This window comes from Amphiura filiformis, chromosome 2 (genome assembly GCF_039555335.1).
Source record: "Amphiura filiformis chromosome 2, Afil_fr2py, whole genome shotgun sequence".
Taxonomy (NCBI): domain Eukaryota; kingdom Metazoa; phylum Echinodermata; class Ophiuroidea; order Amphilepidida; family Amphiuridae; genus Amphiura; species Amphiura filiformis.
In genome coordinates this window covers 89,720,598-89,734,239 of record NC_092629.1, presented here as the reverse complement: position 1 = coordinate 89,734,239, position 13,642 = coordinate 89,720,598, and the positions used below count along the sequence as shown (strand labels likewise).

The window sequence follows — 13,642 nt, the reverse complement described above, 5'->3', positions numbered from 1 at the left end:
AAATTCATTCCCCAATTCCCTCTATGTCGCCACTGACTCTTAAAATGATTCCAACATTAACAGTCAGTAGTATTCCTTTCTCCATCGGCAGCTGTACATCTTCGCACATATCAAGCTTAGCTAGCTCAGTTGCATACAATATAAAGAATGCACTCCTGCGAGTATCGTATTAAAGTCCATCGATATGTCGGCAACATTGACTATCGATATACATGTATCAGTAACTCATTATCGATAACTACCGACTAACCGTTCACTGAAAACAAAAACTCGTATTATGTAAGCTGAACTAAGCTTTTGTTTAGTAGGACCACTAGTTTCCCCTGGTAAACTAGTTTTTAATGTCGGACTAAACGTCCATCTAGTATGCTTGGCTAGTACAGCATGCAGTGAGGGAAATTGTTAGTACGGACATGCCGAACTATGCCAAATTATGGTACTTTACTAATAAGTGAAAATTAGTTGCACCGCAAAAGTTGGTCCAACTAACTTTTCTGGCTTTACGAATTGGTAGAACGAATCATGGTTGTGGACCGTACCAAGGGTTGTACTAAAGTTGAATTTACCGCCCTTTTGATCACATGACATGGCTCTTATGACAAATTAAGCTAGTAGAGCTAGTCTCTACTAGCTTATAGACGACATTTCACACATGCAGCTGTAGACATAGCACATCTAGCATCTTGAGATGGACATTTTAGCCCCGATTCTAGCCCGTTAGAAATGGTCGAAGAAATGGAAAGGTATGTTTTATTGACATATTTCCCAAGCTTGTTTTTGAATAACTTACAAACCGTTAGAATTTGAAATGAGATTGTAAATCGGAACACAAATGTCATGATCATGGACCGTGGGTTTGTGCATGCATGGTTGAGGCTGCCATGGCTGCCGAATTCGTGGAAACCTTCATCATGCCGTGTGTAGTAAAAAACAGGGCTCAAAAAACAGGACCAAATCTGTTTTTCAAATTCTAACCATGCTAAAACGGTTTGTAAGTTATTAAAAAAATACAAGGTTGGGAAAAAAGGTCAATAAAACGTAAGTTTCCATATCTTCGACCACTTCTACCGGGCTAGAATTGGGCTAGTTCCACAGACTAGTTCAGTCAGCTGAACTAGTCGAACATTAGTACAGAATGCCCTATTAAAAAAAATAGTCGTACTTGACATCGTTTTTGATAGTAGAGCCCATTAGTAGAACACCCCAATATATTAGTAGAGTCCCTAGTAAGCTCTAGTAGGTCTAGTTGAACTAATTTATTATATTAGTAGGTCAAGGTTGAACTAGTATTTTGATAGTTAAGTCCCTAGTGTATCCTGACCTACTAACATATAGTTTAGTCCAGTCCAGCCGTATTAGTTACAGGTTAGTCGTACTTGACATTGTTTTAACTAACTTTTCCTTAGTTAGTCACCCCAAGTTTCGTTTTCAGTGTTGTTTAACTTTCTGTGACCTAAGTTTACGATATACCTATTGTTTCTGCTTCTTTTCAGAAATCGAAGAAACCAGGGAGGCTCCGCAGATAATGACTTCGAGTCAGATTATTTTTCTTCATCAGTGGATGAAAACGCCATCATACCTGAACCCCCTGATTCCGTGCTCACTCGGGAAGAGCAAGAAGAGCAGAAGTTCCAAAATATAGATCATAATGGTGATGGGATTGTCACAGAGGAGGAATACCGATTAGCAATTCCCGACATGGACGACGTTGGTGTTCAACATATGTTCCTATCATTTGATCGCAATAACGATGGATTTATTACCAGGGCTGAGTTTTTTAGACAACGGGGTATCTTTCAGCCGGATAATATGCCTTTTGATCAGCTGGGACCTGAGCCAGCTTTTCCAACATTTCGACCCATTCAGTTTCAACGTATCGATCTGAATGGTGATGGAAGTGTCAGCGAGGAAGAGTTCCGATTAGCAGGAATTCCCGATATGGACGATATTGGTGTTCAGCATGTATTCCTATTATATGATCGCAATAACGATGGATTTATTACCATGGCTGAGATTATGAGACAACAGGATGTCCACCAACCGGAGACTATGCCTTTTGAACAGCTGAGACGTGAGCCTAAGAACACCAGTAAGTATTAGTTATGGACGTTCATAGGTGCAATACCTTGGATCTTTACCTGCTTCCCTGTACAATCTGGCATTTATTCATATTGATCATGTTGATTGTTGTGGTACGTTATAGCGCAAGTGGTAAAGATCCAACCTGCTGCACACCTTTTCTTCGGGTTTTCGCTTTCTCACAATATAATTCGTTTCTCTTCTCGACATACAATACTTCTTGCATTATTTGAGCATTGTTGAGTACACACAGCGATAAAAATTTCCAACTAACGCGCGATCACTATACTTCAGTTACACTGCCTGTAACACGTTCGTCAAATGTACTAATATTACCAGCAGTTTTCATGCTCCAGTCGTAATACTACAGCCTTACTCAACATCGCATTAGGCTACAAGCCCAGCATGAAGCCTGCTGCTACCGTTAGTGTATTTAGCGAAAGTGTTACGGTGGGTGTAACTTCAGTGGTGGAAAAAAATATGTACTGTCATAATGATAAGTATTGATTGTATATCTCTTTGAATTAGTATACATTAAAATTCTGTAATGTGGTTTATTTGTAATAACTATTAATTATTTCAAAAACGTGTAAATTAATTATCATGATGATTTGGATCCGTCACACGTGTGGTAAAGATCGGTATTGACATTACTGTTTGCTGATAGCACCCTTATCAATCTAAATATCGAAAAGGACGTTTTTTCTTAAAGAGTAAACACGGAACACCTGGATATCACCAGGATTTCAGCTCAAACATCCCATCTGTTACGACACAGCTCTTTAACCCACTGAGCACTACCTGCCGATCTAACATTGCCTTTGATTGGTCAATTACATGATATCTTCATTTTAATAACCAATTAGAATGGCGCTTTGCAAATAATTCACCCACATTTTTTGTGGTGAAATTATTCTAACAATGTTGCTGATTGGTCCAATTGATAATGAAAACTTCTTTTTAGCCAATCGGCAGGTAGTTCTCATGGGGTTAATTACACATAGACCCTGGAATAGGCGTGTACATTCGTAGAATAGACATTTCAATATATTGGGTACCAAACTTGTTCTCATCAACTTGAGGTCAAATTTTCGGCAATGGTTGTTTAACTAGAGTTGTATGAACTTTGTCACTGGAAGTTAGATCATTATGGCTTGCAGTGTAATATCAGCCAGGGTCAATAATTATCGATGTTTGTAGCAAATTCTGGTACTGAACTGAAAGGGCTAAAAGGTCTAAGTTGTGTCAAAGTCTGTTATATGACTCTAGAATGTTTTATAGGAAACTCTTATCGTGGCCAAATCCAATCAGCCTTTAAATTCAGCACATAAATGACAAACAAGCCAAAAGGGTGTTCTACAAAATTTAGTCATCAGAAAGGTTGATTTACTTGAATCATTAGAGTTGAAACTGATGAATAAGACTGATGAAGGTGGACCCATTCTATCATACTAGGGATTACTAGGGACTCTAACAAAGCTTGTGATGATCGAAGATCATGAAGGTCATCTTTGGATCCAATGGGGGGGGCTCTAGCAAAACAATATGCTTGTGGCTGTGAGCAATGTAACTCTCGGAAAGCACCAAGTACAAAATTGATCTCAAACTTAATTCAGCCATTCTTAGATACTAGTATAAGACTTCTATATCATCATGATCATGTTCTGAACAAATCGAAGTACACAACTTTTGTACAGAAAGTTCTTGAGGTGCGTGCGTAAAGGTACATTTGAATATCTTCACTGAAAACGAAACTTGGGGTGACTAACTAAGGAAAAGTTAGTTAAAACAATGTCAAGTACGACTAACCTGTAACTAATACGGTTGGACTGGACTAAACTATATGTTAGTAGGTCAGGATACACTAGGGACTTAACTATCAAAATACTAGTTCAACCTTGACCTACTAATATAATAAATTAGTTCAACTAGACCTACTAATGCTTACTAGGGACTCTACTAATATATTGGGGTGTTCTACTAATGGGCTCTACTATCAAAAACGATGTCAAGTACGACTATTTTTTTTTTAATAGGGCATTCTGTACTAATGTTCGACTAGTTCAGCTGACTGAACTAGTCTGTGGAACTAGCCCAATTCTAGCCCGGTAGAAGTGGTCGAAGATATGGAAACTTACGTTGTATTGACCTTTTTTCCCAACCTTGTATTTTTTAATAACTTACAAACCGTTTTAGCATGGTTAGAATTTGAAAAACAGATTTGGCCCCGTTTTTTGAGCCCTGTTTTCTACTACACATGGCATGATGAAGGTTTCCACGAATTCGGCAGCCATGGCAGCCTCAACCATGCATGCACAAACCCACGGTCCATGATCATGACATTTGTGTTCCGATTTACAATCTCATTTCAAATTCTAACGGTTTGTAAGTTATTCAAAAACAAGCTTGGGAAAAATGTCAATAAAACATACCTTTCCATTTCTTCGACCATTTCTAACGGGCTAGAATCGGGGCTAAAATGTCCATCTCAAGACGCTAGATGTGCTATGTCTACAGCTGCATGTGTGAAATGTCGTCTATAAGCTAGTAGAGACTAGCTCTACTAGCTTAATTTGTCATAAGAGTCATGACATGTGATCAAAAGGGCGGTAAATTCAACTTTAGTACAACCCTTGGTACGGTCCACAACCATGATTCGTTCTACCAATTCGTAAAGCCAGAAAAGTTAGTTGGACCAACTTTTGCGGTGCAACTAATTTTCACTTATTAGTAAAGTACCATAATTTGGCATAGTTCGGCATGTCCGTACTAACAATTTCCCTCACTGCATGCTGTACTAGCCTAGCATACTAGATGGACGTTTAGTCCGACATTAAAAACTAGTTTACCAGGGGAAACTAGTGGTCCTACTAAACAAAAGCTTAGTTCAGCTTACATAATACGAGTTTTTGTTTTCAGTGAATTGTAAATATGATTTTATGGTTATATTATTGTACTTTATAACAAGAGTTTCTCGTTAAGCCACCAAAATCCAAGTTACGCTCTGCGCACATTGACATCCTGATTCAAAGGATTTGATGAATTGGTGTCTATTTTATCATCTTATAGGTGATTTAAACTTAATGATCTTCGTCGTACTTTCATAAACTGCTCATAAATCACAGTTGATCGTATGAATAGCAGCTCCACCAAATTGACAAACAGAAAAGTTGTAAACAAGTTGTTGTCCGGATATAATATTTTAGTATAGAAATTGCTCGAAACATTGTTATCTTTCTGTTTTTTGTTAACGATTCTATGGTAACACAACGTGTTCAACTTTTCAACTATATACAAGTTTTGTTTGTTATTTTTTGTTGTTTCGGAAGTAAACTGGTTAACAAGTTTGATATTGGGCTGTTCCAGTTGATATCCATACACCCCCAATATGGAAGACACCAATCTTAATCTCCTACACAGGAGGTGTAAATTTCAAATGGAGTCACCCATTCAGGTAACCCCATTTGAAATTCACACTCCCTGTATGGGAGATTAAGGTCATGGCTTCGACAGGGGTGTAGGGATTTCAACGGGAAAAGCCCAGTTGCAGGTGGATAAATATAATTGGCTACCATCTTTTGAATTTCTTTGCTTTTGACCTTTTAATTTAAAGGTAGACGCGGTATTGTTGGTCGAAGCAGCAACAACAAAAATCGATTTTCATTATCTAACTCTATATATTATTGAAAAATAACAATTTGATGTTTTGCTAAAGTTCATTCTACAAATCATTTGCTTTGAAAACTTCTTTGATTTATTGTTGTGAATTAGTTATGTACGTTTTACAAAAGTGTTGTTGTTTCAGCCCTCTTTACAACATAACTCAAGAACCACAGACCTACAAAAGTATATCGGTGATATTTGAATTCTTCTACACACTTGCTATTAAATGATCAATGCAATTTTTGCCAAAGCTCACTACCATTCACAAGATGCTGTGAAATACCAAATTGCAACAGTTTAAAATAGTTGCTAACCTTAAAGCAGACGGGCAAGCTGAATATCTTCATTTGCAATTTTCCATAGTTTGAGCAGAGATCCTAGGTTTTGAGTGGATAAATAATCTGTTTGGGGTAATTTGAGCAAGATTTTGAACCTGCTTTTCTAAATTTTTTACGGGATAGGCTGAATATCTTTATTTGCAATTTCCTTTCCTAAATGAGCAGAGATCCAAGCTTTTGAATACAATCTGCTTTTATATATACTGTTTGACCAGTTTTAATGCTCTGCATGCTAGCCATAGGCGTCAATACAAAAAAATGCAAGTTTTGAGATATTTTCCCAAAATATCAAGAGCTATCACAAGAACCACTGAACCAATACTAGGCTTGTTTGTACTCATTTTAATGCAATTTTCATGGTGATTCCAAATATGGACATGAAAATGTACAATTCTGATATTTTTGAATTTAAAAAAATTGAAACTTGTCGTCTGCAGTCGACACCAGCGTGGAGAGGGTTAAGCAGTTTAGGTGAACTACATTCATTTGCAAACTATCTGCTTAATTAAAAACAAGTTTTGAATGTTATTTACTTTTAGGAACTTTTTGTCTAAGCAGACTGCACTATATCGGCGCATAAGCGTCATTTTGCAAAATGCACACGTCGATTAAACAAAACACTGGTATAATAAATTGAAAAATAAATTTGATATTTTCATGCCACCTGCTTTCAGATTATTAGAATGATACCATCCATTATTATACTAGCAATAATTGTGTTGGCTAATACGAATAATTTGGCCGCGACTCAACACGATACTGCACATAAAGGCTTACTAATTTGTAAAGCTAGTACGACAATTCCACGAGAAACTAGCCCAATACTAGGCGTGTTTGTACTTATTTGAATGCCAAATACGGACATCAAATTAAAAAAAATCAAACTTTTGAAATTTCCATACTTTTGAAGTTTTTAAACTGCCGTCTGCATTTAAGTGATATTGGCGCGAAGTAGTACAGCCATGACGTCACTATCATGATAGTCAATCGATTTCTTCCTACCGGAATCATACCTCGGAAGTTTTTATCTTAGTAGTCTTTGACCCTTTTTGAATCATCATCATTGTCAGTATAATTGTGTGATACTACATGCCTATTACAAACCGCTTTGTGTCGGAAGGTGTCGATTTTGAGCGCGAAGACTCGAAATTGCCACATTTCAACAATATTCAGAATTGTACAAGTGCTCGGCCATATTGAATTATTCCAGTTGAAATCCACACATCCCCTGTGGAAGATATGATCTTAATCTCCCACACAGGGGATGTGAATTTCAAATGGGGTTACCTGTAGCTGTGTCATGTCTTTCATATAGGGGATGTATGGATTTCAGCTGCTGGAATAGTCCATTGGCAAAAAAGACGATATTAAACGACTGGCGAATTTAAATAATTGTAAGGCATGTTGCTGGTACGCGGGTGTTGACTGCAGACGACAAGTTTCAATTTGTTTTTAATTCCAAAATTTCAGAATTGTAAATGCTTATGCCCCCTTTCCTGGTCGTTTGCCCCCCCCCCTTCCCATCGGATGACTCACGTTACGCCACTGGATCATGTTGTTCAAAAATAGACCATTTTAGACTTTGGTTTATGTACATGCCAGGGTCACATTGTCAACAAAATTATTTAATATAATACAGCAACCTTCTTATTGTAATACTAATACATTGTACACGATATCTATACATTATGATATGGTATCATTTATTAATTATTATTAATGTTTTCCTGAACAGTGTTAGTGTAAAGGATTGGCTTTGCTGCTGTTATTATTATACAGTTGTATTTCCCAAAAGTCCTAAAATTTTAAGGTCTTCAATAAGAAAGGTCAAAATTTCATATGATGGTCGGCTCTTCATCCCAGCTAAAAACATTCCTCGTATTCAGAATGCATTTTGGTGTGTCTGATCGCAGATCCTAGTCTGATGTGCTCTCAGGTCCCACAAAAATACTGTGCAAAAGTGGGTGAACTAGCCCTTAATGCCGACGTTTTTCGATGTTCTAATTTTGTTTCGTTTTTTTTTATCCGTATAGGAGAGTGTACACAACAGTTGATGGAGGTATGCGATTCTCAGTTCATAAATTCAACACAAGAAGCGAGAGAGGACCCATCCCAGTCAAATATATGCAATAGCTTTCAGGTACGATTCCAAAATATATTCATCTGAAATATATATGTTTACCCAGTTGGTACTAAAGGATACGCGGTCGAGTCCGTGGAAATCCACACATCCGACTCATGAACGCAAATGTGAGCATAGGAGAGCGTACGAAAAATACGCTGGGCCTTAATTCATTTAAAGAAAGAAAAATACATAGCAAGAACAAGAAGAAAGAAAGGCGATAACTCTTACAGTGAAATAAAACTTTTGTCTGCTGCTAGCCTTGGTATTTGGCTGCTACGCATTATAACCTCCACATAAATTGCCTTTAACATGTTTGAGCTAATCGTACTGCAGCGCAACCGAAAATAATTTACCGAACATGATTGCTTTCGCCTAAGCTCTCAGCGCGGTTAGCTGTAAGTGTTATTGATAAGTGCATTATAAACCCGTGTTCAAGCAACGTGAACGGCTAATAATATTTGTCATTAAGGCGAAAGTCTTTCTTTCGGGTAGATTCTTTTCTGTAGGGTGACAGTATCATTAATTGTTCTCAGGTCTGTGTCATGATCGGAGATGTGACCGGCTCAGCTCTTATAACAGAAATGCATGCAGCTCACATGTGATTTATATTTTGTACATTGGATGTTTGAATCAAGTCCCTACTTCTTTCAAGGTGGTCTTGTGATAATAAAATGGTTTTTGTTGCATTTATCCAGGTCTATATTGATTGTCTCGCCCGGGAGAGTCAACTTTGTCAGGCAGAGGATTTCACCGAGAAGATTTTATCCATTGCAAGTGGACTCCGTGATGAAGGCGCATGTCCAGACCTACACCTGTCATCTGTACGGTATCCTGATCTGATGTTGGCAAAATTAGACTCTTATGTGAACAGCAATGGCGGCACTAATCATCAGCAACAGCAGGTTCCTGGAAGAGGTCATCATCGACAGCAGGAGGAGGAGGAGAGGCCGCCACCACAATTTGTTGATATCATTGCTGAACCGTTGTTATCTATGTATGGTAGTGGTAACAAGGAAGAAGAAATAAATATGGATGATTTCAGATATGGACAACAATTTGAGATGTTCGGTGATCTCATGTTGGCGGACGATGAAGCTGGTACAGGCAGCTCATCACCTAGTGCATTTGTTCAAGACTCTAAAGTTGTCAAATCAAATCATGACAGGACAAATGTACATAATGCAAATAGAGACAGTACCAGAACAAGAGATAGGACTGGGTCACATGATCCCAATGTTAATTTGTATGATACGGAGGTCACGACCCCTTTGGTAGAAGAGTTGTCACAGTTACCACAATATGATGACGAAAGAGAACAGTCAAAATCAGATACACAAACTGTAACGTCGTCATGGCGAAATACGACGCCGAAGCATCATCATCGTCATCATCACACCTCACGAACCCAGAGTTCAGAACACTTACAATCGCTGCACATAAGACAAGTTAGATCGACGACGACAAAAAGTAAGTATATTGTTATAAAATTGTTACTTTTTTTGACGTTTGTTGAACAATCAGGTACTTTCGCCAGAGTTGTGGTTGACGACCTGAAAGACCGGGACCATTAGTATGGAATGAATTTTTTTCTGGAGTTTCTTCGGCTCGATCCAGGGGTATAAGTATCATGTCAGAGGGAAGGATTGTGAACTAGCTTCCCTCACTGAGTCCTTTTTACATGTTTTACTGCAGGACTATCTCTAGAGCCTACAGTTAGTGATGGATGTGAGCGCTGTTATAGAAGAAGGCATTGATGTCAAAGTGATCAAAATATTATATTAGTCCCACTGATTTGAGTAATCCCCGATATTTTATGTTTCTGGTGCTCCATAAATACCAATTAATTTATGTATAATGAAGTCAAAATGTTGCTTTGATATGAATCCAAATGATAATTTTTCTCATTACGTATGTTTGTATTCTTTGCTGTTTCAGAAACTCAAGTGCAGAAGTCAAAAAACCGCTCAAGATCGAACTGTTCAGTGTCCATGATCTGGCCGTGTAATCAGGCCTTTATCACATCGTTAGCTCAGGGAGATGAGGACCCTTGTGAAAGTCTGGTACGTTTCAGGCATTGTGTACATAAAAACACGCGGCACTGTATGGACACTAATGTATTCAAAATTAGAGAGGGGCTTAAATATCTCTCAAAAGAACACAGGAGAGCCAAACTATGTAGACAAATCACGTTGTAAATTTTGTAACGCGTTTGCGTTGGATACTCATGAAGACAGTGTTCTTCGTTTTTGGCGGGAATATTGGTTTAAAAGATCACGTTGAGCAAGCAGTCCAGCCTAAAGTGAACACACGAGAAGAAGATATAACGAAGCCCGGAGGCATTGAGCAACTTTAGCAGATGTACATTATTCTTTAACATATTTATATAATGAAAAAGCTGAGCTCATAACCTCCTGGGTGTTACTTTGGTAGCGTACGTCGACAAGATGGCCGACAAGATGGCGTCTGTTTGGCCACGCAGTATGGTAGGATCAGAACTGGACCATCATTTGCTGATAGGACATCACACTGACATGGATGAGGTGATATACGTCAGTTATAAGTCGCATTTTAGGAATTTTATTAGCTACAAAGATCAAGAAGAAGAAGCGGCGGCGATATATATATAGCGATGATTTGCCAGCCGTTGGAAGCCTACACAGTTGTGCCGGTAGGACTGCCTACACTTAAAATAAAGGGCACAATGCCTATTATTCTTACAGTTTGGTCACAGTGAACTGTGCGACTGTTCGAGTTTCTGACGTTTCAGGACCCCGTTTAGGACTCGCTGTAGTCGGAGAGGCAAGCGGGCGGGTAATACACGTCTTGGAACAAAATGCTCAATAAGTTGTAGAGACGTTTCTAGATAGAAGTGGTTTAAGGTGCTATTAAGGCACTTGTATTCCTTGTATTCATTCACTGTTACAGTCGTTTGTTGTTGAAGTATGATTTTTTACATAATAACTCATTGTGAAGAAGAATTTGACCAGTGTTAAAAATAAGGTGGTCCCCCTGGCCAAAATGGCTGTGAAAATCTTTTCAGGGTCCACACCACTATTACATTCCCCAATACGTTACTGTTGATTTTGTTGGGAATTCCAAAATCTACAGTGAGGCGCGGTTTTTAAATAGAACAGGCCAATTTTTTTTTTCACAAACAGCAGGTTTTGAAGGCATGTTTCAAAGTATTGATAATTTAAAGATGGGCATTTTGTTGATTTACATCTATAAGGATGTTTTCATTTTACAACCAAAAAAGTTGAAAAAAAAGACTAAAAAGAAAGGCAGATGAAACTATTTTTAGCATTTATTTTTATATTGTATGTAAATTTATATTAAAGTGGTTTGTTAAATCGGCATGTACTGTATGTAGAATGTGTACGAGGATTTTAAAAAAGGGTTTTAATTTTATATTGACCATGGCTATAATATTGTACCAATATATAAATCAACAATATTGTGCCAATATTCCCAGGAAACCTTCTCATCTATTAGTGCACAGTTCTTTAACTGCAATACATTTGTACATTCATTGAATGACCTTTGAACATTTGGGTACAAAAAACTCATACTCTGCAACTCATTTTGCACTATGATTGTTTAGTTAATGTTATTGGACTATGCCATTGGGATGAGGCCACTGTGGTCTATGGTGTATTGGGCCCAGATAAACTTGGCCTAATTGAAGTTCTTCATCATGATGATCACAGTATTTAAACCGGAGATTTGTTGATAAGATCTTGGGGGATATTATACATGCAAACAAAAAATATGAAAAAGTCAAATACGCTATTGGCTAAATTGACATATTTTGTATGTTTAGATGGAAAAGTCGGATGTTAGCAGAACACTAATGCGGGACACGTGGACTTTGATTTATGCCTTTCAGCTTGGCTTTAGCATTATATTTGAACATGATCCCAACAGAAACCAAGTATGTGTCCGCCCGGACCGACTGGTTCACGAAGTTTTACGTATAGTTCTTTTAAGATTTTGCCCGGATATATTGGATGTCTCTCAGTACCTGCCGTTTAACTGCCAGTGTCGTGAAAAGCATTATCATGATTACCATCTGCACAAAAAATCTGCGCACGCCTTTTCCTTGTTTTTGAAAAGATTATAAGACATAAAATCCATTCATCATAATTCTCTGAAGGAATTATCATGTGTATGTGGTCAGGAAATGGATTATAATAATTATATTTATATATAACTTTGCGGGTATCTTTAAATAGTGGAAGTATGTTGATGTATCTTTCGCTACTTCAAAATAATATGTTCATGACGCGCTTTCGACAGAAAGACTAGCAGTATCAGCGAAACTTGATACGGGAATGGGACTGAAAGGTTGTTAGCCCGTTTATGTTTTATGGTATCAAGACCCACTGAAATGATAGTTGATGTGGCGAAAGCGCTCCGATGTGTGTATTTGAGCTAGCGAAAGCTGTACAAAATATTACGTGTTGACAATTTAACATAGAATTTGCATTGTCTTAAAAACAGCAATCAAGGACTTCAAATTAATTGACCAAATCATGACTTACCATTAATTTAGTAGTTTAAATAATGTACCCATCTTTTTCAATAGTTTACAATTATGAAATGTATGATTCTATTGCTCTAAAATTTTTCCAAAATGGTTAACATGTTTTATTAACATTCCCATACTGTTTATGGGCATTTAAAACGTTCAACTTTTGGATCGTTCTTTGGGTTATTTGCATTTTCTTGTTTTCTTTGGAATATAAACATAAACTTCATGAAGGTCAACACTGTTGATCCTTGTCTTTATTATATCAGGAATTGTTGTGTCCACATCAGACTGCAGGCCACAAAAATTGTACTTACAACTCAGTAGCTACATGTTGGCAACATGTTTTTTTTTTCGGGGCGAAGTTCTGAGGAGGAAAATCCGAAAATACTCGTATTCGCAACATTAGGTATAAGCCTATTGCAATGTTAGGCCGTATAAAATTAATGTTTTGGTTCTCGTCCAGAGGATTTTCATGAATTGATGAGGGAGGGAGGTTTTTTTTTTTTTTTTTTTTTTTTTTCAATGTAAAATTAGCATTGTCAGTAGTTTTGGTCTTCTACAACAGTGCTCGAGGAAACGATGAGGCCCTTTTTTTTTTTTTTTTTCAAATGTGAGATTCTGAGGATAAACCCCTAGAGTACCACAAAAGACTTGGAAGTGATGCTTGTTCTCTAATAAACTTATTTATATGTATGAAGATTTCATAAATCATTCCAAAGTCTAAAAAATTGAAAAATCTAAAAAAAAAAAAAATCTGACAAATCCCAGAAATTGAGGAGGGAGGGACGAGAACCAAAATATTAATTTTACACGGCCTTAGCTCTTACGGTTTATGTATTGCTCGGACAAGAACGTAGTTTTAGGGTAGCTTGTAAAACTTTATCATTATTTTGTTCTTTTAAGGGG

General features: G+C 37.4%; 1 protein-coding gene across 1 annotated transcript in view; it reads left to right on the top strand.

Annotated features, from left to right (window-relative positions):
* LOC140146810 (uncharacterized) overlaps positions 1 to 13,223 on the top strand; it is a 30,877-nt gene extending 17,654 nt beyond the window's left edge. Inside the window, exons 3-6 of the mRNA XM_072168690.1 lie at positions 1,494 to 2,089; positions 8,114 to 8,220; positions 8,901 to 9,672; positions 10,141 to 13,223. Coding sequence (XP_072024791.1) covers positions 1,494 to 2,089; positions 8,114 to 8,220; positions 8,901 to 9,672; positions 10,141 to 10,400 — 1,735 coding nt within the window. The 3' untranslated portion in view covers positions 10,401 to 13,223. The remainder of the gene's footprint in view (positions 1 to 1,493; positions 2,090 to 8,113; positions 8,221 to 8,900; positions 9,673 to 10,140) is intronic.
* The last annotated feature ends 419 nt before the right edge of the window (positions 13,224 to 13,642 follow it).